Below are 26,758 nucleotides of genomic sequence, written 5' to 3'. Positions count from 1 at the left end.
TCTTGTATTCGGGGAAATAACCCACCAGGTGAAAGGACTGCACTCTATCCAACTGATCCACAGGGAAAGCGATAACAATGTTATCCCTTATGCATATAGTATTTGATTAATACATGTGTGCACTGCACACCATCTGTTTTGGCAGGTGTCCCCTACGATAGTTTAGAAGGATCAAGCGCAACAAAGCCATAATGCTGTGGTAGCGTTCAGTTCTACACTAATTGTCATTCGCCTTGAATAGATGTTGCCTGGAGGTCACTGTGAAATTGATGTACAACTCTGCCACCTTACATCATGAAGCAGAAAATGGGACGGAAGCTTCTATTTTATATGTTCTGGCATAGGCAGAGAGATCGACAAACAGAAGTGCCAGTATTGTGATGGGTGCAAGCATAGAGATTCATGTGTCAGTTCAGCTGGAGAGGTAAAAGAGAGGGAGGAACTTGAAACAATTACAATCACCAGGGAAAGAGTACTGATAAGATTATTAGAACTAAAACCTGACAATTCGCCTGGTCTTGATGGACTTCATCCTAGGGTCTTATAAGAAGTAGCTGCCGACATAGCAGATGCATTGGTTTTAATTTTACAAAATTCCTTAGATTCTACAAAGGTCCCATCAAATTGGAAAATAGTGAATGTAACTCCTCTATTCAAACTAGGTGGGAGACAGAAAGCTTAACATGTCATGCAAAAATGCTGGAACCTATTATTAAGGGGGTTATCGCAGGGCAATTAGAAAATCTCAATGCAATCAGGCAGAGTCAACATGTTTTTGTGAAAGGGAAGTAGTGTTTGACCAATTTATTAGAGTTCTTTGAGGAAGTAACAAGCAACGTAGATAAAGGAGAACCTGTGGGTGTGGTGTACTTCGATTTCCAGAAGACATTTGACAAGGTGCCACATCAAAGGTTAGTACACAAAATAAGAGCTGATAGTGTATCGGGTAACATATTAGCATGGATTGGTTAGCTAACAGGAAACAGAGTAGTGGTAAATGGGTCATTTTTGTGTTGGCAAGATGTAATGAGTGGAGTGCCACAGGGATCAGTGCTGGGTCATCAACTATTTACAATCTATATTAATAGCTATGATGACAAGAACAAATGTATGGTTGCTAAATTTGCTGATTACATAAAGATAGTAGTAAAGCAATTTGTGAAGAGGACATATGGAGTCTGCAAAGGTATATTGATAGGTTAAGTGAGTGGGCAAAAATTTGGCAAATGGAGTATAATGTAGGAAAATGTGAACTTGTCCACATTGGCAGGAAGAATAGAAGAGCAGCATATTATTTAAATGGGGAGAGATTGCAGAACTCCAAGGTACAGAGGGATCTGGATGTCCTGGTAGAGGGATCAGGAAAAGTTAGTATGCAGGTACAGCAAGAGATTAGGAAGGCAAATGGAATGTTGTCGTTTATTGCAAGGGGAATAGAATATAAAACTGGGCATGTTTTGCTACAGTTGTATAGAGTATTGGTGAGACCATGTCTAGAGTATTGTGTACAGTTTTGGTCTCCTTATTTAAGAAAGGACTTAACTGCATTAGAAGAAATTTCATTCGACTGATTTCTGAGATGAGAGCATCATCTTATGAGGAAAGGTTGGGCCTATATCCATTGGAGATTAGAAGAATGAGAGGCGATCTTATTGAAACGTTTAAGATCCTGAGGGGACTTGACAGGTTGGATACTGAAAGGATGTTTCTTCCACCTTGTGGGAAGAGACTGGAGCTAGAGGACACAATTTAAAAATAAGGGGTCTCCTATTTAAGATGGAGATGAGGAGAAATTGTTTCTCTCAGAGAGTCTTGAGTCTGTGGAACTCTCTTCCCCAGAGAGCAGTGGAGGTAGGATCACTGAACATTTTTAAGGCTGATTTAAATGGATTCTTGACTGACAAGGGAATCAAAGGGGAAAGGAAATAGGAAGGAAGGTGGAGTTGAGGCCACAATTAAATCAGCCATGATCTTATTGAATGGCAGCGTATTCTCAAGGGACCGAATGGCCTACTACTGTTCCTAATTCATATATTCATATTTACTGCTCCTTCAAGAATTTGCCTTAATCATCCAAACTGCAACGAGAAACATTTACTGTATTTAAACAGCAACAACAGCAAGGAATAATAAAGCAAAGTGCAGGAAAAAGAAGATGCAGAAAGTGCAAACATGGCAAACTATCCATAAAAACCAAATGCATGCAGCCAAATGTGTTTTGGAACAAAATAAGCAATTTTAACATGAGTTCAAGAACCAGTCTGCCTTTAAGCAGTCTGCTTTACTCAGGCTGGTTCAGATTTTCTGACTTGCCCATTTATTGTGAAAAAATAGGTATTCCAGGCAGAACCTTACCTGACGACACACTGAAATTCAGTGTGGGACTAAATGTAACTAAATATCCCATGCTAGTAAGACTCACACCAGATTGTAGCTAAGTATTATTCTCAAATCATACATGGCAAAAGGCCAGGGTTTTCAATCTGAGCCTGCCAATGATGAGGCTCCATGCAATTAGTAGCGCCTTGGATAATTGTTTTAATGTCTAACTGTTTAAATAATATTAATAAATACAAATTATCCAGATTACAATTACTAAAGATCAAATAAAGCAATGCTTTTCTATTGTACCTTGAATGACTTCGAATACCCCTTGCTTGTCCATCTCCACTGCCAAGTTCATTAATGTGCAGTCATTCACTGGAACTGTTTCCATGGCATCTGTATCCAAGAGTCCATAAACCATGATAGGTAGGTCAAGGGTCTGACCAACCTCTATTTCTACTCGGGATTGGACAAACTCTATACTGACTGGCCTCAGAACGTTGACCTAAGGATCAGCCAAAACACTGATTTAAATCTATAACATAAACTAGAGTACATATAACTTCAGGTTAACTCATTTATACATCCCATATGGGGATGCATTCCTCCGTCTGAGCTCAGGCAACTATTAATTTAACTAGAAGGGAAATTAGGTGGGTTATTTTACAGGCACATGTCAAATATTCCAAAACCTGTTGTGCCCAGACAATCTAGTGCAACGATTTACAAACCCAGGAAAATCTCTTCAAGTTACTTTGGATAACAGAATAGTGGTGCACTATCGTTTCACTCCTTATCTAAACATCTGTATTTTTAATTTCAAGACTAAACATTAGGAAAATTCTTCACAATTCTCTAATTCCTGTAGCAAACTGAACGCCAGTTTTATTCAATTGATTAATAATACGTCAACCTTTAAAATGACCGGCTGGAGTGCACACAAATTGGAAAGGATTTCACTTACTGAATGCCCAATTAGTGTGTGATAACATATAATGCATTGTGCAGGTTTATGCCATGTTTCCTGCCAACTGCCAGGATGCCTTCATTCAGTTCTTAATCCCTCCTTTCTTTCACTCTGACTATCCGGTTTGAGGATAGCTGCTTGGGGACAATGGTTATTCTCTTCAGACCTGGCTAATGGTATCTCTCAGGAACCAAAGCACAGATGCAGCATTGTGGTACAGTCAGTGCCATGCCTCCACTTGAGCCACGATGGAACAGACTACAAGCACCCTGAAGCAATGCTTCTGCTGTCGAGATGGGTGAGATAGATGTCCTGTAGCATAGCCCCCCAAAGAGTCTTTAGAATCATCAATGTCTGCTCTTTGCTACACAACTTTGCTGCTTAGAAAAGCCAAGCTATTCAGCCAGCTGCAGAGGAAGATGTGGCAGAGAACTGCATGGGCGGCAGAAAGAAACTCACAATCATGAGGAAGAGCAAAGCCTTCTTATTCTTACAGCAGCCCATTAGGAGAAGCACTTTGGTTTTAAGGATATTATTCCCTGCACCAGATGTCCCTCCCAACATCAGTCCAGTCCTTCCAACATCCTTATGACTGCAGTCACTAGCCATAGCTGTATTACGTTCCCTCATTGGAAGCCCTGCAGTCTTCCATATCACAACTGTGGGCAATGGGGAAGAGGGAGTGCAACTCATAGGAGCATCAGAATAGGCAGTAGAGTATTGAAAGGCCTGAATCTTCTGGTGGGGTTGGGCCCTGCTCACCGATGCGTAAAACGACGCGCAGTGACATTGGGCGTGCGTTCTGATGTTACCGCACGTCATTCTGATCCTCAGTTCGGCGGGCGTGCAACAGAGTTGGCTGCGTTTGTGCCGAACTGTCAAAGACCCATTAAGGCTATTAATTAACTGATTAAACGGATTCTCATGGCTGCGCGCTCAACCTTAAGGTTGGCGGGCAGGCGAAGAGCCCAGGCGGCCTTCGCATTTATTATGAAACCTCATCCATGGGCGGGATGAGGTTTCATGAAGTGTTTATTAATTAAATAAAGTGCATTCTGAATATTCATAAACATGTCCCAGCTCATGTGACAATGTCACATGAGGGGATATGTCTGAGTAATTTTTTATTTTATTTTTAGCGATGTTTTATTGTTGAACTAATCTCCCTGAGGCACGGAGCTGCCTCAAGGAGATTTCTGCACTCTTTCGCGCGCGCGTGCAGTCCTGACTCTCCCTCCTCCCCCTGCCTGCACAGGGAGTGCTAAGCGCTTCCGGGTGCGCGTCACGCCAATTAAGGCCTGCCCACACAAAATGGCGACGTGCAGCCGATCGTGGGCAGCAATCGGCTATGCGCCCGCTCCCGAACTGCCTACCCGACAAGGAGAAAATTCTCCCCAAGGTAACAGTAGGAGTTTGCACCAGGGTGAAGTGTAGTTAATGACATTATAAAGATGATCTTTTTTTAAAAACATTTGTTGTACAGAATTTATTTAGTGAGTAACTGATGACCGCATTATGGGCTGGATTTTCGCTGCAGTGGCTGGTAGCTCGAGTCAAGAAATTTCCAGACTCGGCAGACCTGACTTTGTTTAAAGTGCCCCAAACGTCATGATTTGTGCTCCGGTCAAGGGGGTGGGGTTGAGGCGGGTGCATAATGGAGTTGGGCCCGCTGGCCCTGGAAGTGGAGCATAGGTGGCCATGGGAATGGCTGAGTTCCAAGGTGGGCTGGTTAGATGACCTGCCTTGGTTCTCTAGTTGCATTGTAACATTTTAGGCCCTCTACCCCTCACCAAAAGGTACAAAAAGCATTAGTGTGTTAAGAAAATATCTTTTAAAAAATTAATATAATTATTATTTTGAATAATTGGCCACCATCAGCACCAGTCCAACACAATTTCTCCTTATATCTTATTTCTCTAATTGCAAGTGAGATTATGGGACAACATTTTACAGAGAGCCCCTTGTACCCTCCATGTCCACTCGCCCACCAACCCCTTGGCCCCTTTATGCCAACACCTCAATGACCACAGCTGCCCCCCCACCAAGTCCTTATGTCCTCCATGCCAACTCAGCAAGTATCCACCGGGGCAGACCTCAGAAGCCAGGTTGAGATGAAGTTAGATAAAGTTCTAAATATCTAATACAGCCTTCACTATATTAAAAAAACCTCCCATTCAAACCCTTTAAATTTCAAATGGTTAATCTCTTATAAAAACAACTCTATTTATACCCCTAATTCTTTAATAACCTCTGTGAGCTTTCAATCAAACTGTGAACTTAGGCCCCCTGACCCCAGAGATAATTGTAGCTTTTGGAAATCAGCCAAGCATTAATAAAGAGCCCTTAGGGAAATGTCAACAAATAGTTATTAAAACTGATTAAACAGTTATTTTTCCTCTCACACCTGTTGCTTGTTTTTTTCTATTTTTAAAGGGCTGGGCATTTAAAAAAACTTCAGGTCAAGAGGTCATAACAGTTGAACAGACCTTATTGACTCTTCTATTCCATCAACTCATGACTCAAACACTGTGGATTAAAGCTCCTGCAACAGCCAAAATCGGGTCTATTTGAACTCCGCTCCCTTACCCTGCTGGCAAAATTGAATCTGTTGGAAATGGTGGCAGGACTTCCGAATCTAGGTCCTGGCTGCCATTTTTAAAGCTTTGCCAAGTTTTTACAACTCAGCAAAAATCCCACCCTTTGTGTTGATCTGAGAGCCCTATTCTTATGTTTGGGTTCGCTGGATGAAGGAGTGGCAGGACAGTAAGCTCGCTGACATCCTGAGAAGCATCATGCACCTCTCCTATGGAGCCAATACTATTTGTACTTGGCAGCACCTTAGCAATCCCACTGATTTGTGCGACAGCAGACATTGGAGTGCTTTGACATCTTGAAAGCCTTATCAATACTGTTCTTCAAACTTAATAAGTTGTAGGAATTGGTGGAGCTCATAGCCTTCATGACCTTAGTAAGTGAAGCCCTGAGAGATGCTACCACTGGTGCCAGGCACTCCTGAAGAGGGGCTCAAATGAAGTCTGAATAGTGATCACCATATGCTCTTTAGAAGACTGAAGTGACCTAACGCTATGCATGAATGTCATGCTCAAGTTACTTTCTGTAATACTGTATGGGCACATCCACCTTGACCATGATAAGCAATCCACTAAACAATTTCTGGTACACAGCTACTGCTTTTGAAAGCAGTGTCCTGGATGTTATCAACTTTGGGTGGAATTTTCCATGCGCATTGGCTTCGGGCATCATGAGTGGACAACATGGCGGTAAGGCCAAAAATCAGTTTCACACTGTTGTGAAACCGATTTGCAATTGTCTGCTCCGCCCCTCAATGGTTGGCCGCGTTTCCTGCCGCCGCACGTCAGGAACTTTATTTTCATACATCTACATGTCACTATAAGCCCTGCTTGGCAGAATCATCCCACCATGTCAAACTTACCATGTACACCAGTAGGAAAACACGCCAGTGCAGAACACGTCTTGACAACTGTGATGTGCAGAAGTCAGGACTTACCGTCAGGGCCTTGCTCACATCATGGTCATCCGAGCAGCAGAAGATGCTGGAGCCTGACAGCAACCAAACCCTGGAGGAATGTGCATCGCATACTGGGTGGATTCTGATGGACATGGCTCCTCCGTGAAATAGCTCATGGATGGTGGAAGGTCACCGCTGAGGGTCTGCTTCAGGACATCAGTGTCTTGGCCATTGTCTGCTACAGATGATTGTTAAAGGAGTGGGGCGGAAGGTCTAGCTGTGAGTGGGAGAGGAAGGTGTACCTGGGGTGGTGGGACAGGAAGGTTTAGGTATGACTGGGAGAGGAAGGTGTACCAGGTGGGGTGAGGTTGGGCAGGAGGGGGGAATGATGGTGTCGGGGGCATGGGGGGGTGGACGGAATATGGGAGAGGAGGGTGTCATGGAGGAGAATGCGGCAACCGGGGAAGTAGGTGTAAGGGGGTAAGTTCATAGGTGGGAAGGACTTGGCATGGAGGAAGGACTTCAGTAGAAGGGATTGCGAGGGTGGTTGGCAAGGACTTGGATGCAGACACAGACCCTGAGGGTGGGAAGGAGGAGGTCAGGGAGGTAAGTGTGGATCGGGGTGGGCTTCTTTGCAAGATAAGGAACATGCATATTCACCTGGACATCCTGGAGAGAAAAGGATTCTGGCTGGTAGGTGACGGTGGGGTGGTGGAAGGTGAAGCCAGTGGGTAAAGAGTGATGGGGGAAAGGACATGGGTGGCTGGGGGAGGGAAAAGGACGGGGGAGCTGAAAACATAACTTCATCAGTACCATGCTTCTAAATTCAAAAGTGAAAGGAGCCTTGTGTTGGGTTGGAACAAGTGCTGCATGGGAATACGTGGGCAGAGATGCAGGTCAGCTCAGATGAACTACAGAAAGAGAACCCCAGCAGGCAGCATTGAAAATGCTCAGGACATTGAGATGAATGTGATGGAGAAAGGATTCGTGTGTGTGGGAGAATGTTTGCATGAGGCTCTGAAAGGCCCTGCCACACACACTTCTCCCTCCAGAATCGCTCGTAGGCCAGCTGCGTGCAGCTGAATGGCTATTGGGGGCTGGGGGACGGGGAATGCAGCAGGAGGACTCACTAAGCCTGTAAATGAAGCTGAAAAACACCATACACATTATTCAGTGAAAGTGAATATATTTTCAGATTATAAAGCGACAAAATGTGTTCACCCGTGCAACCACTTGTGATCGGAAATTCTTAACTTTTCTCGGCCTACCACTTCTAGGTGCTGCCCAGACATCTGCAGCAAGGGTGGAGACAGTTTGTGCAATGGTTGGCCCTGTTGCCTCTGATGACTTTGGCATTATTCCTCTGGAGGGCCAAGGCCTTGAGGGCACATGTGGGCACTACTTCATCAGACAGCAGGCGGATGCACTTCTCTGACTCGCGTGCCACTCTGTTGAGGGCTTCCAACAGCTCTGTGTGATATTCTCCCTCCTTCTGCTGACTCTCCACGATGATTTGGAAGGACGAATCCAGAGGCTTGTCATCTGACTCGGACCTCACAGATGCGTCTTCCCTAGCAGTCCTCCGAATGCCAGGGAGCTAGGCTGAACCTGCCTCCTCTTGCTCCGGACACATTACCACCAGATTGCGAACCAAGCCAGCTCTAATCCTAGGTCCCACTGAGGTGTGTGTCTCTGCGCTGGTGGAAGGTGTGGATAAGCATTGTGATAGGTCTTCCAAGCTCTTCAAAGGAGATGTCCGCTTGGCTGGAGGCGAGGACCTGTTTGGAGCTGAGGGACTAGCTGGCTGAGGTGTCGGTCGGTGGCAGAGCTCCCAGTGAACCAAGGTCAGCATGATTAGTGCATGGCAGCAGAGTCAAAAGCAGGAGAGCACTCACAGTTGCAATGAGAGAGGGGTGATGTGGTGCAAGATCCTCACGTGGGTGTTTGCCGCCAACCTCACCATTGCTGCAGGCATGATCCATGTCCTCACCAGTCAGCGCGATGGCATGCTCCTCAAAGTGAATGAGGGGCCTTATGACGGCCAGTCCACCCCCCTGGTCTGGGACCTCTCCCTGCTGCTGTGAACCAGCTTCTCTAGCATGAAAACAGATGGAGACAGTGCAAGAAGGACACATGGCGCTGCATGGAATGTTTGTGTGGTGAGCAGAGCCATGGATAGAATGAGGATATGAGCTCCAGAGGATATGAGCCTGCTGGAGATAAGAGGGTGTGTGTGAGAGTTAGTGGTGTCGTCCCTTGAAGTGTGAGATCCCTGTGGATATGTGATGGGTTTGTGAGTCTGTGAGTTGAGAGTGATGAGAAGAATGACTTACCCTGGTGGAACAGATGAGACCATTCATCCTCTTTTGGCACTGGGTGGATGTCGTCTTTTCCAAGTCATTGGTTCTGACCACCGCTGCCACCACGTCCTATGCAGGATTGGTGACCTTGCTTGCTGGCCTTCGACCAGAGCGAGGGTAGAGGACATCGTAGTGGGTCTCCACTGCGTCCAGTAGACACTCAAGGGAGGTGTTGCTAAATCTGAGGGCACATGTTTGCTCCTTTTGGCAGCGGCTTCTTATTCCTTGAAGAGAGCTAGCTCTTTGCAGGGGCAGCCATTAAATATGGCACCTGATTCCTAAAGGCCAGAGGTGGCGGCTGGATGGGTGAATGAGAGGACCTGGCGTGTTTCCTGGGAATGCATGATTAATGAGGTGGGATTGGGACGATACAGTGAAAAGCTGCCATTGCAGCCAGCGGGTAAAATGTCCTTTTTTCCACCCACCACCTCACTTGGTGGAAATCTGGGATGATTACACCCTTTGTCCTTTACCTCTGGCAAAGCTGGTAAGCTGTGTCCTCTCCTCTTGTCTATGTGGGTGGTGTATGAGTCAGTACTGACTCCTCCAAGTCACTATCTAAAGGTCGGGGGTATCAATTTCTGACTCCTGCTGACAAGTTTAAGAGTGAGTGACAGTGACAGGGCATCTTTAGTTGCAGTTTCATCCTTCTCTTCTATTGCAAATGAATTTAGGGCATCATCTGGTATGGGAAAGAGTGAAGAAAGAAAATTGTTGCAGCTGGACTCGTTCTGGGTCTCCGTCCTGCTGGGTCTCCAAAGCAATCTCTTCAGCAGATGAAAGCATGTGAAATAAATTAGTCCCTCCTCCTGTTCAGGTTCTCTCTCTGATATTATGCACCAGCTTGTCCTTCAAGAGGAAAGGGACTGTGTTATTCAGTGCAGAATGGTTCTGAACATCTGCATGTGGGGCTAGAATAGTTTGTCTGATGTATGAAGCATTAAGTGTGTACAAGAAAGGACATCAATTGTGAAAGCACTGGCAGCATTTGGAAGTGCGACCTGGAGGAGGCCCATTGAAGGGTGTTGCAATGACCGGGTGAGAAGAATATGAAGTGGGGTGGGGCGGGGTTCAATGCTGTTGTGATGAAGGCTGTGCTGACAATGGTAGCAAAACTGTGATTAGGAGTCTTACCTTAGCAGCCTAGGTTAGGTCACTGAACTCTTCCTGTTCTGCTTCCAGGTCTGATGAGCTAAAGTTCTGGAAATTACCACCGTTTTCTCTTTTGGGATGCTTTTCTCCCATCTGATGTAAATGGGGTACTCTTCGATCTCCTTACTTCCTTCACTAAAACCTCCAGGACATTACTATAGGATCTTAGTGCTCAGTTATTATTTTATGTTTTCTATTACACAAACAGCCTTCAGTTAATGCCCACAATTAATACTGCACCTCTTACTTGAGAGATGCAGGTCAACCAAATGTATACCAGTCATTCCAAAGTGCCTGCCCTTACCCCCTTCTACATAAGATGTTCAATTACCAGCATAAGTCATGCTGACAGCTCCTGCATCAAATTCAAATGAAGCACAAACCTTTGAGTGAATGCTGTGTTATGTTAGCTGCCTGTTGAAAGCCCTTTAAAAAATAAAATAAAATGAAAATTTTGTGTGAACGCCAGAGAACAAAAGCCTAGATCTTCCAATTGGATTTACCTGACACCGGTGCTAACTCGTTTATTTTAAATGGGTTAATCTCAGCATTAAAATAACAAAAGATTGAAAGATCCAAGATTTAGTATTAAATAGTTACCGAGACCATTATTTATTACTTACTTGCATTGTGCCAAAGTGAATTGGATTTTCCACATCCCTAGCTTGTATAATGCTGAAGCCTCGGTTATCACCAGTTGCTATCACACCTTTTACTGTCACCAGAGCAACACTTTCATTACCTGATGACCATGTAAAGTTCCCACTTCCACCTTTAACCTGTGGAATACAAAGGCATGTTTAAGACATTTTATAAAACATACTTGTGCAGTCTATACAGAAAGAATTTGTTTAAAAACAAGTTAGGGATATTCTTCTGACCTTGTGCTCCAAATGGGGAGAACTTCACCTGCCAAGAATCTCATCTGTCGGGAATGCATAGTGGAAATTCTAGCATGTGACCTACTATTTTCTGGCTATGTACGCACAGTGAAATTTCTAGCAAACATTCATGGCAAGCAAGATTTCCCATTGGAAGCAATACATCAGGAAGCTAACCTTGTAACATGCAGTCTAAGCAGTCCTGTGTGTCTTCAGGTGTAATGTAAAACTTGTAACTAAATGTCAATTTTCTGCTGGTTTTTAAATGAACAGAAACAAAGTATAAGCAAAATACTTCACAGAATCATATGGTACAGGAGTCTATTTGGTCCATCATGTCTGTGCCAGTTTTTTGAAACAGCTTTCTAATTAGTTCCATTCTCCTGCTCTTTGACCATAGCCCTGTAAGTTTCCCTTTTTCAAGTATATATCCAATTCCCTATTGAAATTTACTTCCCCCCAAAAAATTCTCATTTTCCTATTACTTTTCTGGCAATAAACTTAAATGTGTGTCCTCTGTAGTTATTGACCTGCCTGTTGAAATAGTTTCTTCCCATCTACCCTGTCGAAATCCTCCTAATTTTGAAAACCTTTCTTAAATTCCCTGATAACCTCTGCTTTAAGGGGAAAAATCCCAGCTACTTAAATCTTCCCACAATTTCTTCATCCCAGTACCATTCTGGTAAATCTCCTTTGCACTCCCTCAAAGGCCCACTGTAAATTATTTCACTCTCTTCCCCCCATCGTATTTTGAATCACTTACATAGTGACTTGACACCTCTCTTCACTGTGGTTTTGATGTGATGCGCATCTGTCTTTTATTTGTGTAGATTATATAAGCTTCAATAAATCAAGGTGTAATTCATAGCATAATTGAGTCCCGGAGTGCACTACCTGAATTAGGTGCCGATAACTTCGGGGTTTGGGATGCCATGGGAACACAAGGATCCTAGGCTTCAAGATTATTGGTTCATAAATTATTACTTCTTGGTGGTTGGTAATGGGGACAACCAGTCTCTATAAAAAGATAAGACAAAAATAAAACAAGGGAAGTATTTTAAATTTTTAACATTTGTGAGCCTTGATCTTTACATCTATGATTTTACGCTTCAGTATAATAAATTGCTTTGACAAATTAAATGTCACTTTTGAACAGCCGCCAGTTTAAAACTGTCACTAAAAAATGGCTAACAGCAATTCTGGCACTACGTAAAATTGTTACTTAAGTGACCAAAAACTGTCAAAACAACGTAGCTGCTTAAAGATATATGTGAGTGATGTGTGTGTATAAAATTAAGTGCAAAGGTAACCAGTGAATTCAACATGCTTCAAATAGCTTCATATCTTCCATGAACTTGAAGAATATCAACAGGATTTTAGTGTTGGAGATGTCTAATTGGATTCAAAATGGTTTTACTCCATAAAAATACTACAGAATAGGGTTTATCTTTTCATTCATAAAAAATTAATTAGATATGTAATAAATATTTTAGATGAGTTTTACACTGTTTCTGTTCAAAGCCTTGGTGTACTTTGTTAAGTCACTCATATGAACATATGAATTAGGAGCAGTAGGTCACTCAGCCACTCGAGCCTGGTCCGTCATTCAATAAGATCATGGCTGATCTGATTGTAACCTCAACTCAACATTCCCACCTACCCCCAATAACCTTTCACCCCCTTGCTTATCAAGAGTCTATCTATTTCTGCCTTAAAAATATTCAAAGACTCTGCTTTCGCCGCCTTTTCAGGAAGACTCACGACCCTCTGAGAGAAGTCTTCTCATCCTTCTTAAATGGGCGACCCCTTACTTTTAAAGTGACCCCCAGTTCTAGATTCCCCCACAAGAGGAAACATCCTTTCCACACCCGCCCTGTCAAGACCGCTCAGGATCTTATATGTTTCAATCAGGTTGCCTCTCACTCTTCTAAACTCTAGCAGATACAAGCCTAGCCTGTCCAACCTTTCCTCATGAGACAGCACACACATTGCATGTATTGGTTTAGTAAATCTGCTCTGAACTGCTTCCAACGCATTTACATTTACAAAAGATATTTTTCCCTTCCCTTTGACGTTTAAGGTCGTTGATTGAGCATTTGGATGGACAACTTACTCCTAAGCTTTCACCAATGAATATTGATATTTGGAAAATAATTACTAACCAAAATAGGCACCAAATATTTCCTAAAACATCTATAACTGAACTTAATTTTCTGACAGATATGTTAAAAACTCATCCACAAAATTTTACCAAAATACAGGAAACCTGAATTTTTAAAAGACTGATGTTTGTAATTGCTGCAAAGTGCAGAATAATGATTTTGTGATTGACAGTCAGTTACAAAAGAGAAATAATATTCAATAGTAAATTCAACATATGTTGTGGAACTATATAAACATCATGAAAATAGGTGTGCTAAAAATCCTGTTTCAGGAAAGTCTGATTCATCAGTTTTGTTTTCTGTACCTATCGGAAGAAAGTTTACCATTTATTAATGTGGATCATGATGCCTATCCACTAATAAAAACAGTTCACAAAAAAGAAAACCAAACTAGTTTAAACAATTCCACTTGCGCATAATATGGAATAAAACACACTGGATGGAGCGCATTTGAAGGATTACACTATTGGCTTCTGATGAACTGCTTGGTGCAGTTTATCAATGTGTCTTGTAATAATTTGTGTATGACATTTGTTAAATTAAACATTTTATTCGTACTTCTCCTACTGTTCCAAATAGTGTAGCTTTAATTACTTCTCGCCCATTCATCGTAACGTCAACATAAAAATACGATCCGTTGATGGATCTATTCAGGGTTGTGAAGTAAAATTCTGGAAGGATAGTGGCAATGTTTAAATTCTGGAAGAAAACAAGATTCTGAGCATAAGTGATTATTTTCCACTATGTTTCCAAAAGCATGTTTCCCTTTCACAAATTAATTTGGTTTCACAACAATATCCTCTTTCAAATGCAGTGGTGTTAAGGTTGGAACAGATAATACATGTGGCACCCGAGACCTTCATAGCAACAATGCCATTCCTTAAAACTACAGGCCTTTACAATGAAATTACACTGTTATTTTGTATAGCACAGAGGATAGTCATATTTCTAAACATGGAGTCTGACTTTTAAAGTTTCATTTTTACTGGTTCTCTACATGATTTTCATTGCAGAAAATGTAATGATTCAATATACAGTACTATTCAAATATTGTACTTAATTCCAATTAAATATGGCAAAAGTTTACAAAAACAAGCTTTTCAATCTGACATAAGTGTACATGTTAAAACTACTGCTGACCAGTTAGAAAATTCCACTGCTCAAAGAACACAGCACTTTAACACAATTGAGTCCAGTCCTTTGTAGTTATACCTTCTAGCTATGCTTCCTGAAAGGAGTATTTATTTTCAGTTTCATCCACTGATGAAAACAATTTTTAAAAAAAATATTGAATTATTTTCTCCCCTTTAAGCTGATGAATGTCAGTGCTTTAGAAAGGAACTTTCTCCACTCTTTACTTTCAGTGGCAGCACTAAGTACAGTTAAGTGAAGTACAGCATCAACCTGTTGGGCACCTCTAATCTAAATTGTGCCTCAAAAATAAGTCAACACAAACAGCCATTACTGCACCAGCACAATTAAGATCATAAGTTACAAGAGTAGATGTAGGCCATTTGGCCCCTTGAGCCTGCTCCATTCAGTAAGATCTTGGCTGATCTGATTTTGGCTTTAACAGCACTTTCTTGCCTGTCTCCCATAACCCTTGGCTCCCTTGTCATTCGAAAATTTGTCTAACTCAGCCTTGGATACATTCAATGGCCCAGCCTCTACTGCATTCTGTGAAAGAGAACTCCAAAGACCAACGGCCCTTTGAGAGAAGAAATTCATCCTCATCTCGGTCTTAACTGGGAGACCCACTTATCTTTAAACCGTGTGCCCTTGTTCTAGATTCCCCCAGGAGACGAAACATCTTCCCAGCATCTACTCTGTCAAGCCTCCTCAGAATTTTATATGTTTCAAAAAGATCACCTCTCATTCTTCTAAACTTCAATGAATATTGAATAGGGCCTCCTGGAATGGCCAGAAGGGTACCAGAATCGTCATCAATCTCCCAGTGACCAAAGAAAGTATTCTGGGAAATTGGAATGTGCCTGCCTACTTGTTTACCAGTATCCAGCCTCGCATGTGTACAATAGTGTCATCATGTGCCACAACATTAGCAGCGAAGGTAGCTGGGGAAGTGTTCTATTTTGTTCACCTATCTGTGGTCTGAATGAAATTTTCCAAAACCCCACAGCAGTAGTAAATTTTGCATGCAAAGGACAGCTATTTGGAAAACTGTCCATGCACTGCATGTAATTTTCTATCCACCGAAATTAAGAGATGGAAAATCACAGGTTATGCAACTGCAGTCTTTTGATGTTGCACACTGCAAACAAGACCCTCGTGGCTTAATTTTTGACACTCCCGGAGGTGGGTGGGGGTGAGCCTGGAAGTGCTGGTGCCAAGTGATGTATCAATTTCAAGGAATCAATCTAGACATCGGAAATAATCACCAAGACGGGGGGTGGGGGGGGAGCGGGGAGTGGGACAGAAATCCTGTACTCCTCCCCATTGAGGACAATAAAACTTGAAAAACCCTCAACCCAGGATTGACTACCGAAGATGGAGCTTCCTGGAGATGGCAGAGAACTACAGCTGCAGGAAATTGCGACTCTCCAGTCAGATGGTCACAGAAATCTGTGCCCTCGTCATTGAAGACCTTGTACCCCACAGCACTGGTTGCCGTGCCCAGCCAGTGGCCATCAAAGTCTCTGTGGTCTTGAACTTTGCTTCTAGCCCCTCCCAAGGATCAACTGCAGACCTCAGCGGCATCTCAAAAATGGCTTCACACCATTGCATTTCATTACTCACCGATACCCTCTTTGCCAATGCTATACAGCATATATAGTTAACAACAGACACAGCCTTGCAGAGACAAATGGCATTCCGTTTCACTGCCATCACTGGATTCCCCTGGGTGCAACACATCATTGGTTTCACCCATGTGGCCATTATGGCACCCAGTTGGGGGACAGTGACGTCCATCAACAGAAAGAGCTCCCATTTCCTCAATGTCCAACTGCTCTGCGACCACAAGAGCTTCCTCCATGTGAGCACTTGCTTTCCTGACAGCTCCAGGACTCCTTCGTCTTCTGCTTGACTAGAGAGGTGTGGACCTTGAAACTGGCAAGGCCCTCAAATGAGACAACTCATCCAGGGATGAGCAGGAGGTAAGAGAGGAGGGGGAATTGGAGGCGAAGGGAGACAATGCTGAACAGGGAGGTACCCCTGCTGCTTGAGGAGATGGCCTCCTCCTGCCACTCTCCAGGAAGAAGATCTCCCACACAGCTGCTAGCATTAGTTCCAGGCTGGCATCAATGAAGTGAAAGTTTGCCTGCCCCAGTTGCCGTGCCTCCTGTTCCCCTATGACATCTTGATTTTCTCTGGTGAAATGGAGAGCTTTGGCACAAGCCACAGATCTCTTCCTCTTGACAACCAGCTGCCTCAGTGATGATTGCCATGGGGTATCTAAACGAGTCCAACAATTCATCTGACTCACCAACATTCCTGCACCCACTGGCTTTAATTTGACAGGAAACTTGTCTCCATATTAATTAAGTGCTCACCCCTATAAAAATCTGAACTTTAATCAAGTTCCCCTGGAGGCAGGTTTCTGACTCGAAAACCAATCCGGCTCTTGTTTCCTGCTTCTGTGGCAAAAATTCAGCCATAAGCGTGAGACACTCAATTTCCGCAGGAACATAATCAGCTCTGGGTTGCTTCTGTTGGAAGTGGATTTAGATTGCCAGTGTTACTTCACTTGGTGCTCTCACAGCGTAAAGAAAAATAAGACTATCATTCTAGTCTGAATTCATGACAAGATGCAAAAGGTAAACTTTTCCGTTAAGAAAGCATTATCATAATTCTTCTAGTTAAGCAGCTGGAAACATTCAAATCTTCCAACATACAGAAAGGAAAACACATTCAACATGCAAATTCCACAGGCCTGCTTCCTCCCATGTATGAAAAACATAAAAAAGATTCTGCTAGCAATGTTGATGGCTAGTCTGTGTACTAAATATAAATTGTTTATTGTCTAAACACTTGGGACAGAATCATCCGATCCCGTTGGCAGCGGGCGTCATGGCGGGCGGGTGTACAAGATGGCCAGGAGGCCAAAAATTGGTTTCAGGCTGTTGTGAAACCAGTTTGCGATCGTCCCCTCCACCAGTCAATGGTGGGCCACGTTTCCCGCCGCTGCACGTTGGGAACCTAATTTCAATACTTTAGCATCTCATAATAAGCCCTGTTCACTGGAATCATCACCCCCCCATGTCAAATTTACCGCCCACATCAGCGTAACTTCAGAATGGCGTGCTTCATGTCTGCCTTTAAAACGAGTGTACCTGGCAACCTGAACTCAAAGGAAACTTGGAGGTGAGTGCACACAACCTTGCTCAGCACTCATGAGCATCGCCTGTAGGACATCAAGGAAGAGACGCTGGGCATTCGGTGGGGTCACAGGCAAGGCACTTTTTCCTGGCTGGCTTTCAGTGCAGTGCCAGGGCAAGGGATGCAGTGGGGATCAGGACAGGGAGGGGAGAGGCGAGGCAAGGCAGCACATGCCGGGGGGCGAGGGAAGTGGCCACGCACTTGGAAAAAGTGGGCATTCTTCTGCAGCTGAGTCTGATCAGCAGCAGCTCCATTGACATGCTTGGAGTCGAGCCTCTAAAGCTTTTCTGCCCACTCAAGTAATGCAAAAGCATGAAAGTGCCACCAATTGCTGCAGAACCTTTCACCTCTTGGGCACAGACTGCAAATTAATGTGCATTTTAGGGGGCAGCAAAATAATTGGCCGACTGGGCAAGTTGTAGAATCCCCTTGCAAGAGGTGGCCGTGGTGCAGTCACTGGTGGAGGCAATCACAGCTGCTTGCAATGTCTTTGTTAAGGTTTGCACCAATATCCCTCGTGGTTCAGGCTGACAGTGCAGCCTTGCAGTGCAGGCTAGGAGGATGCCTGCGCCTGAGCTTGGGCTGACAAGTGACAAGTAACATTCGCGCTACACAAGTATCAGGCAATGACCATTTCCAACAAGAGAGAATCCAGCCATTGCCTCTTGATGTTCAATGGCATTGCCTTCAATGAATCCCCTATCAACATCCTGGGGGTCACCATTGACCAGAAACTGAACTGGACTAGACATATAAATACTGTGGCTACAAGAGCAGGTCAGAGGCTAGGAATCGTGCGACGAGCAACTCACGTCCTGGCTCCTCAAAGCCTGTCCACTATCTACAAGGCACAAGTCAGGAATGTGATGGAATACTCCCCACTTGCCTGGATGAGTGCAGCTCTTACAACGCTGAAAAAGCAGGACACCGTCCAGGGCAAAGCAGTCCGCTTGATTGGCGCCACATCCACAAACATTCACTCCCTCCTTAACTTACGCACAGTATCAGTAGTGTGTACCATCTACAAAATGCACTGCAGGAATTCATCAAGGCTCCTTTGACAGCACCTTCCAAACCCGCAACCACTACCACTTAGAAGGACAAGGGCAGCAGATAGGTGGGAACACCACCTCCTGGAAGTAAGGGTCAAAATCCTGGAGCTCCCTTCCTAACAGCACTGCGGATGTACCTACACCACATGGACTGCAGCGGTTCAAGAAGGCAGATCACCAACACCTTCTCAAGGGTAACTAGGGATGGGCAATAAATGCTGGTCCAGCCAGTGAAGCCCACATCCCGCGAATGAATTAAAAAAAAGTGAGAGCACAGTATGCAGTCCAGTGGCCGAAGCTGTGCCAATCAGTCACGTAGAGTAGGGTGGAGTTTCAGACAGCCATGAAGCGCACTACACACTGGCCATCCAAGTGGTGGCCAGCACTCTCCTGGATGCATGAAGGGGCCTTCAGACTTAACCAAGAGAGGCTCTTAGGACACATATGCTAACCCACACGTCTCTCGCTTTGATCCTGCAGGAGGAGAACATCAGGATCATGGAGCCTGGTGATTTAGCGATATGCCTCATAGCTTACAGGGAGCAGAGAAGAAGAGGAAGTGTGTGGCGGAGGAGCCTGGCTCAGCAAAGGGTGGAGCATGTCCCTCAAGATGAAGGGGCAGCAGGGCCTGCTACACACGCAGCTGAAGATCCAGAGAGAGCCGTCGCTCATTGGCACTTCACCAGCTCCAGGATCTATAGACGGTGCTTGTCATTCCTGCAGATGACTGAGAACCAGTGTCGCCGAAGACTGTGCATCTCTAGGGAACTGGTCGGTCATATATGCCACCTGCTGTGCCACTGGGGCATGGAGAGCATCCACTGCCAGTGGCCGTGTAAGTGACTGCGGCGCTCAATTTTTATGCCAGTCACTCATTCCAGGGTTCCACGGGTGACCTGTGTGGGATCTCACAAGCCTCCATGCACAAGTGTATCCAGGAGGTCACGGACACAATCTTCACGAAGGCACGGAACTTTGGGCATTTTGTCTGGGATCAGGAAAGCCAGGAAGCAATAGTGCTGGGATTTGTGCAGATCTCTGCTTTCCACAGGTGCAGGGTGCCATCGACTGCACTCATGTGGTGCTCGGATCTCTGTGGCAACAAGCAGTTAACTATGTCAACTACAAGGGCTTCCACTAGCTGAATGTTCAGCTGATCTGCGAACACCAAAACACATCCTACAGGTCTACGCACGATTCCCAGGGAGCGTCCACAATTCCTACATCATTAGCAGACCTCAGATCCCTGGCATTTTCCAGGGTCCACAGAGGCTGCAGGGTTGGCTCCGCGGGAACAATGGCTACCCACAGAGGACATGGCTGATGATGCCCATGCGGTGGCCTCAGACTGCAGCAGAGCAATGGTGTAACAAGGCTCACACCGCGACCCAGGCTTCGTTGGAGCAAACGATAGGCATTTTGAAAATGAGATTCCGATGCCTTGACAGGTCCAATGGAGCACTGCAATACAGCCCCCAGAGGGTGTCGCGCATCATAGTAGCTTGCTGTATGCTACATAACATAGCGCTGCGACGAGGGGCAGCCCTGGTTGAGGAGGAGATAGAACAGCTGCACATCTCTTCCAATGAGGTGGACATCGAAGGGGATGATGGTGATGAGGTCCTCGAAGGCAGGGATGCCGACAATGAGCCCATCCAGATGAGGCAGAAGTGCTTGGGAGGCCCTCATAGCTGCAAGATTCGTGGAGGATGATGATGAGATGCAGTGAGGACAGTCCTGACATCCTCACCTTGCATCTGTGAACATTTGGCTCCTGTGAGGCTGATGGCAGCACACATACCCTCAGTGCTCAGGCCCATGTCATGGGGACGCCCTAATAGTCACTAGATTCTAGGAGGATAATGACGACTTGCAGTGAAGACACTCCATGGATCTTCACACTGCCTCTGTGAATGTGTGACTCCTGTCTGGTTGAGGGCAGCTCACTTGCGCTCAGTGATCAGGGTCATATCATACAGACATAGCCATGAAACTTTAAATGCACCTGATCTTTTTTCAGCCTTCAGCACCTGACCTCTTCAGGAGCACAGCATCACCGGTCACAGATGCTGAAGAGATAGGGGACCAGCCCCACCTCAAAAGGTGCTGAGAGCACACAGAGAATGATGGAACTCTGTGACGCCTGTCCACAACATTCTGGCAGCCATGACAAGCACCATCAAGGTACAGGCATCACTAATGTGTCCAGTGAGTATGAAGCTGGACCATCATTTTAGTCTGAAGGTTACACACTGCACAGGGAAGAAGCCCTGGACTGAGACACCTGCCTTTATCTTGTACAGGAACCAAGGTTTCACATCTAAGTGGCATGAACACTGTGCTTCATAGGCAAGGAGACATTCTTGAGAGTTTATTTACAATGGTAACATTATGTACAAGTGATTAATACATGTGCCGACACTGTGCAACTACATCTTCTTAACCTTTAATCACATTTTGGTTTAATGTTTGTAAGTTTCCTTTAAAGTTTTTCCTTGATTTTACAGCTGACCTGATTTAGGGGCTGTGCTTGATTTATCCCTTGTTTTTGTTAATGTAGTTAATTGTTTTGACTCGAAAAGAGTTACATCTTCTTAACCTTCCTAACCCTGCCGCTATGTCTTGGTGCTCCCCAGACATCCACAGCAGAGGTGGAAGCAGCCTGCTGACTGTTACGCCCTGTCTGTAATGACCTTAGCGGGTGTCCTCTGGAAGGCTGAGACATGGAGGGCCCCGGCCTGCTTTGGGTGTCCTGCTGTGGGCCAGCTGCACCCTCCTCGGCCTGCTGAGCTGAAGCTGCGGGGGCCACAGGAAGAGGGATTTGGATTGGTCGGACATTCCCGGAGTCACCTGGGTGGATGGTACCAGGGTGTCAAGGTGCTGATCCTCCTCCCAAAGGGTGCCTGCCAGCCCCTGGCTGACTCCTTGAGGAGAAGGGGAAGCTGGAATGAGATCGAACTGCCTGGCACCCCTCTTGCATTGACACTGCTGGAGGCCAACTATAGCGTCAGTATCATGAAGAGATTAATGTCTTTAATGTTATTGGAAATTATTTTTTAAAATAGAGTTTAGTGGTGTCTGTGTGTGTGTCTTAATTGAATTAAAGCAAGCTGGTCTAGAGGCTTTGATGTATAGAAAGAAGTAGGTTTGAAATGGTAATTAGATAAACATGGGCAAGTTTAGAAACATAGGTGTCAACGGGCAATTTGCATTTTTAAATAAGTCATTCAAAAGAATGAGTAAAATCTTGCACCTAGCTAGAAGACGCCAAGCAATGTGTTTATTTTTTTCAGCTTACTAATAAAATTGGTGGGATGAAAGGATGTTATTGTTAGAAGAGGTAAAGTTAAAAGCCTAGTGATACAATGGAAATTTACATTCAAAAAGAAAGATACGAATTAAGGAGAAAAGACATTGTAAGGTAGGGGCATTTTAAGATTCAACAAGTGTGAGAAGCCTTAGCTGCTGTAGGCAAGAACCCAGAGCTGAAAGAACCTCATTTTGAATGTGACTCTCCAGGTTGTGCTTTGCCAGGTGTCTCTTTAAATCTATGGGAGTTACTGTTGCCTTAACGGGAGTGTAACTGAGAGATTAATTCGGTGATTTATGTAGCTACTATAGTAGTAATTTTGTAGACCTATATATACAATCTTTCTTGTATTAATAAATGTTTAATTTAGTTGTATTTTAAAAACCTCTTGAGGCTCAGTGGTCTTATTACTAGTGAATTCAAAGCCTGCATCTCAAAACATACAAATTGCAAAAATAGGTTATCACAGTTGTTTCAAGTTTCCCTCTGGGATCTGAACTCAGCCTTCACCATCGGCTGTGTCATAATATCAGCGGTAGAGTTTAGCCCGCGCAGCAGTGCAGAGCTGATGTCCTGCAGCAAGGTCTCCATGGCGGCCGACATCCTACCAGTGTTGACCTCAATAGATTGGCATGCCAGCACTATCACCTCAGACTGAAGGCAGACGGACTCCTCCTTTGTGCCTTATAATTTGAGGAGTACAGCGGACATCCCTTCCTGACGTTTCCAAGCTCGCCTTTGCAGCTCCAGCAACTGAGGCATGACTGAGTCCAGAAGCTCCTCATCTGACTCGGACTCAGCAGATTTCTGGCCTCCAACAGTCCTCCAAGTTCCAGAAACCTGGGGACTCCCTGGCTCTGCCTGCTGTGGATCAGACAGTGAGATGTGCTCACCAGTTTGTGACCCCAAGGCTGCTCTAAAATTAGTTCCCAATGAGGTGTGTATTTCTGCACTGGTGGAGGGTGTGGGTGAGCGCTGTGATGGGTCTTCAATTAGGATGTCATCAGATTCTTCTTCTGAGGTGTCTTCAGGGCTTGAGTCGAGGACCTGGCTTGTGGACCCCCTTGGCTGCTCCCAGATATGCCTGCAAAAGCAAGGAGAGATAATTAGTGTATGGCAGGGGACTAAGGAACAGGGGAACTCGCTCACAGCACGGTTGCACTGCTGGATCCTCACTTGATTGAGCATCACCGACCTCACCGTCAGTACAAGAACAGTCCAGATCGTCGTTAGCCAGCTGGATGCCTCTATTTCCAAAGTCTGTGAGGACGTGATGTCAGGCATTCCTCCACCAGTCTGCAACCTCTCCCTTTGTTGTGTGCCAGCTTGACCTGCATGAATACAGATGGAAGGAGTGTAAGCAAGATGCCTGCCAGGCCAGATGAGGAGGATGCCTGGCATATGTGGGTGGTGAGTGGTGCCATGGACGGGATGAGGACACGATCTGCAGGGCAGATGAAGGTGTGTATGAGAGCGTGAATGGTGATGTCCCTTGAACTGGCAGTGAGATCCCTGTGGATGTGTGATGGGTTTGTGAGTTGATAGTGATGAGAAGAATGACTTACCCTGGTGGAACGGAGATCATTCATCCTCTTTCAGCACTGGGTGGCTGTCCTCTTCTGCAAGGCATTGGCACTGCTTACCACCTCCCATCCTGGATTTGCCACCTTGCTTGCTGGTCTTCGCCCAGAGCAGGAATAGAGAACTACACGGCGGGCCTCCACTGCATTCAGTAGGCGCTAGAAGGTGTTGCTAAATTTGGGGGCAGCATGTTTCCTCTGTTTGGCAGCCATGACTTTCCAGCAGCTTTCGATCTCTCAGAGTGCTAGCTTTGTGCAGGAGATGCCTTTAAATATGGCGCCTAGATTTCTGAAGGCTGGGCAAGCGAATCAGAGGCATCCCCACCAGTGATCGGCGTGTTTCCCGTGAATGCATTATTAATGAGGCAGGATGCGCCAGGAAGGGAACAATATGGCGCGAAAACCTGTCATTGCGGCTGGCAGATAAAACGACTTTTTTCACGCCCGCTACCGCATTTGGTGAAAATCTGGGATGATTCCACACTTTGTTATTAACTATTTTCTGCTTTCCATTAAACTATGACGTGGAGTCCACTATTCCTTTCAAGATAAATAATGGAAGATTAGAACTAATATAATTATATTGTTAAAACATTACATGTATCTCTTATTTAATGAATCTCATTGTGATAACTAAATCTTGTCATAAGAAGAATGATCATAGGTAAAATGATATTTGATTGTCAGGATTTTTCCTGCTGAGCACTGAGTTCTTGGTGCGTGGAGCTTCGCCACAAGGAGTAGTTGAATTAAAGACCATTGCATTTTTTAGGGAAAAGGTGGATAACTATTTGCAGATGATGATACAAGTCTATTACATATGAAATATGGCACAGAAATAGGCCTTCGGCCTAACCAGTCCATGCCAGTATTAGGAGAGACCATGCAAGTTGCATTAGTTTTAGACTGTTCTGGCAAACAGCTTTCAAATACATGAGAGACCAAAAGTCCTTCTCAATGTTGTGGCAAAATCTCATATAGTGCATGCACAAGCTGCAAATAATCTGCTGTTACAATCCCCATAGAATCCAAAAACCTTTGAAAAGATATTTGAATTCCCAGTGGCCGACTTAAAGGGATTACACAACACTTCAGGTTTTAGGACTTATACTGTTACAAATAAACTAAAAGCAACATCAACTAAACATTACTTAGTAGGCAACTAGTACTCTAAACTACAGAAAAGATAGCTTTTTTTATCGTTGTCTTTATGCGACCGATAACCTCATACCACATAGATATTTACTTTCCAGAACGCTCTCCACAGGATGAAAACCTTTAAAGGACACAGTCCATAGTCACTCCCAGCTTCCAATGGGTCCACGTCTCTCCATTTCACCAAGTTGTAATGTCAAATGACTGACGAAAGGCGCTTCCCTTAGTTTTCAGAGAATTCCTGAACTGGCTACCAGCAGAGAAGCCCAGTCTGGCGATTTCTCCTCCAAGTCTCGCCAGGGCAAATCTTCCAGTCTTTACATTGCCAAGGGATGCGTCTCTTCAACCAGAGATGATCCTACCTCCCGCAATCTGCCTGGTAACTCACAGAGGACTTGCAGCGTCCTCTCCTCTGCTGACCACATTAGCTGCAGCCTTTTGTCTTTCTAAGAGATCTCTCTGTCTCTCTCTATTTGTCCAAAACTCAGAGGTGAAAGGACGTCCACAGTTAACCCAGCTGCTCCTGCCTTTGTCTCCAGGTGTGAATATTATGCACTTGGCTTTCAGCAAGTTTCAATCTGGGCACCCCCCCACCCCCATAGTAACCAAGCCATCCAGGCTTGTTGCTGAGCAGAATGCAAAGCATGAATTAAATTATATTAAGTTAAATTAAATTCAAATCAAAACACCCTCTTCACTCCTCCATTTTATCTTGAATTAGAGACATTCTCAAAACATAGTCATCTTATAAAACCTCACAAACACTAAATAAATAAATGCTACAAGAAAATCATTAACATAACCCAAAGATTGAATAGGACTAATGGTTAATATTAGTCAAGAACAAACAGAAACAAGTTCACCAAAGAGGCAAAATTGGGTGACCTAATATCTTACGTCAGATAAATAAACTTTATTACTGCTTTTGTCGTATACTTCCACTGTAAATTCATACTTTCTTCCTAATTCCAAAACCCATCTATCTCCGGGAAAGACAGAAAAACCTGGATGAATCAACAGGACAAATTTTAGAACAATCTACACACACCAAGCACTATGAATTTGAAAAGCTACACAAAAATCATAAAAACTTCCAGAACAACTGAAAACAGTATACAAAATTTTAAGAGTTTACAATAATACACCATTTGGATATTCTTTGCACTACACAAGACCAATACTTGAAAACCCAATGACCTCATTACTTATTTTTATGTACCCGTTATTATGTGAGGTGTGCAATTTATGAATCAATCAACAGAATTTATTTTTTTTAAAAAGCTTGTACTTATTTAGATTTTCAAAGTTCATTAAATGATCAATAACCACGACTAAGGTCATGAAATTATACTGCCCAAAACTTCAAATATTTGTATATTAAAACTACTTTCCATAAGGTTTATCATATGTTAAATGTTTCTGTTGAAACAGCAAAGAAATAAAAACACTTGCATGTGCTAATAGTTGAAAACTAATTTCAGTTAATGATATACTGTGGAGTTGGGAAGTACTGGACAACTTTATAGTATCTAATAATGGCATAAAATGTGGTTCAGTAGGCCTATGGCACAAGGCTAGCATGCACCAATGGTTCTAAAGTAAACTGTACAGAATTTTTTGGTGGAATCCCTCCTTCTAACCTTCCTAGCTTACTGGTATTGGAAAGCTTTAACTGCAGCATTTTTAGCTGCAGTGCAGAAAATCCAGTGAAACAGTGTCAGGGCTGGACTTCCACTTGCCCAATTGATTTTGGAAAAGTTTCTAGGTCTGCATTGCTTCACTTTTTGGTGGGTTCCTGGCATGATTGCTACCTGTGCTTGAAATTGCCACTTGTGGATGGGGGAGGGACAGTAAATGCCCGATGCTGTTAGGGTTAAGACACTGGAGCAGAAAAGCCAAATATCAACAATCTCTCTAGGCGCACCGTCAGGACGTTATCTCTCCAAATGTGCTGACCTCCTCACCTCCACTGCAACAGCGGCATGTAAC

General features: G+C 44.3%; 1 protein-coding gene across 1 annotated transcript in view; it reads right to left on the bottom strand.

Moving 5' to 3' along the window:
- The window catches only part of LOC144684288 (nuclear pore membrane glycoprotein 210-like), a 165,074-nt gene that overhangs the window by 91,996 nt on the left and 46,320 nt on the right, over positions 1-26,758 (bottom strand). The window contains exons 9-13 of the mRNA XM_078547916.1: positions 25,667-25,773; positions 13,896-14,036; positions 12,070-12,192; positions 10,918-11,073; positions 2,632-2,830 (exon numbers count right to left, since the gene is read on the bottom strand). Of these exons, the coding sequence (XP_078404042.1) occupies positions 2,632-2,830; positions 10,918-11,073; positions 12,070-12,192; positions 13,896-14,036; positions 25,667-25,773 (726 nt within the window). The remainder of the gene's footprint in view (positions 1-2,631; positions 2,831-10,917; positions 11,074-12,069; positions 12,193-13,895; positions 14,037-25,666; positions 25,774-26,758) is intronic.

Source organism: Cetorhinus maximus, chromosome 9 (genome assembly GCF_964194155.1).
Source record: "Cetorhinus maximus chromosome 9, sCetMax3.hap1.1, whole genome shotgun sequence".
NCBI lineage: Eukaryota > Metazoa > Chordata > Chondrichthyes > Lamniformes > Cetorhinidae > Cetorhinus > Cetorhinus maximus.
The sequence above is the reverse complement of the archived record's forward strand: the minus strand, read 5'-3'. Positions and strand labels throughout refer to the sequence as shown.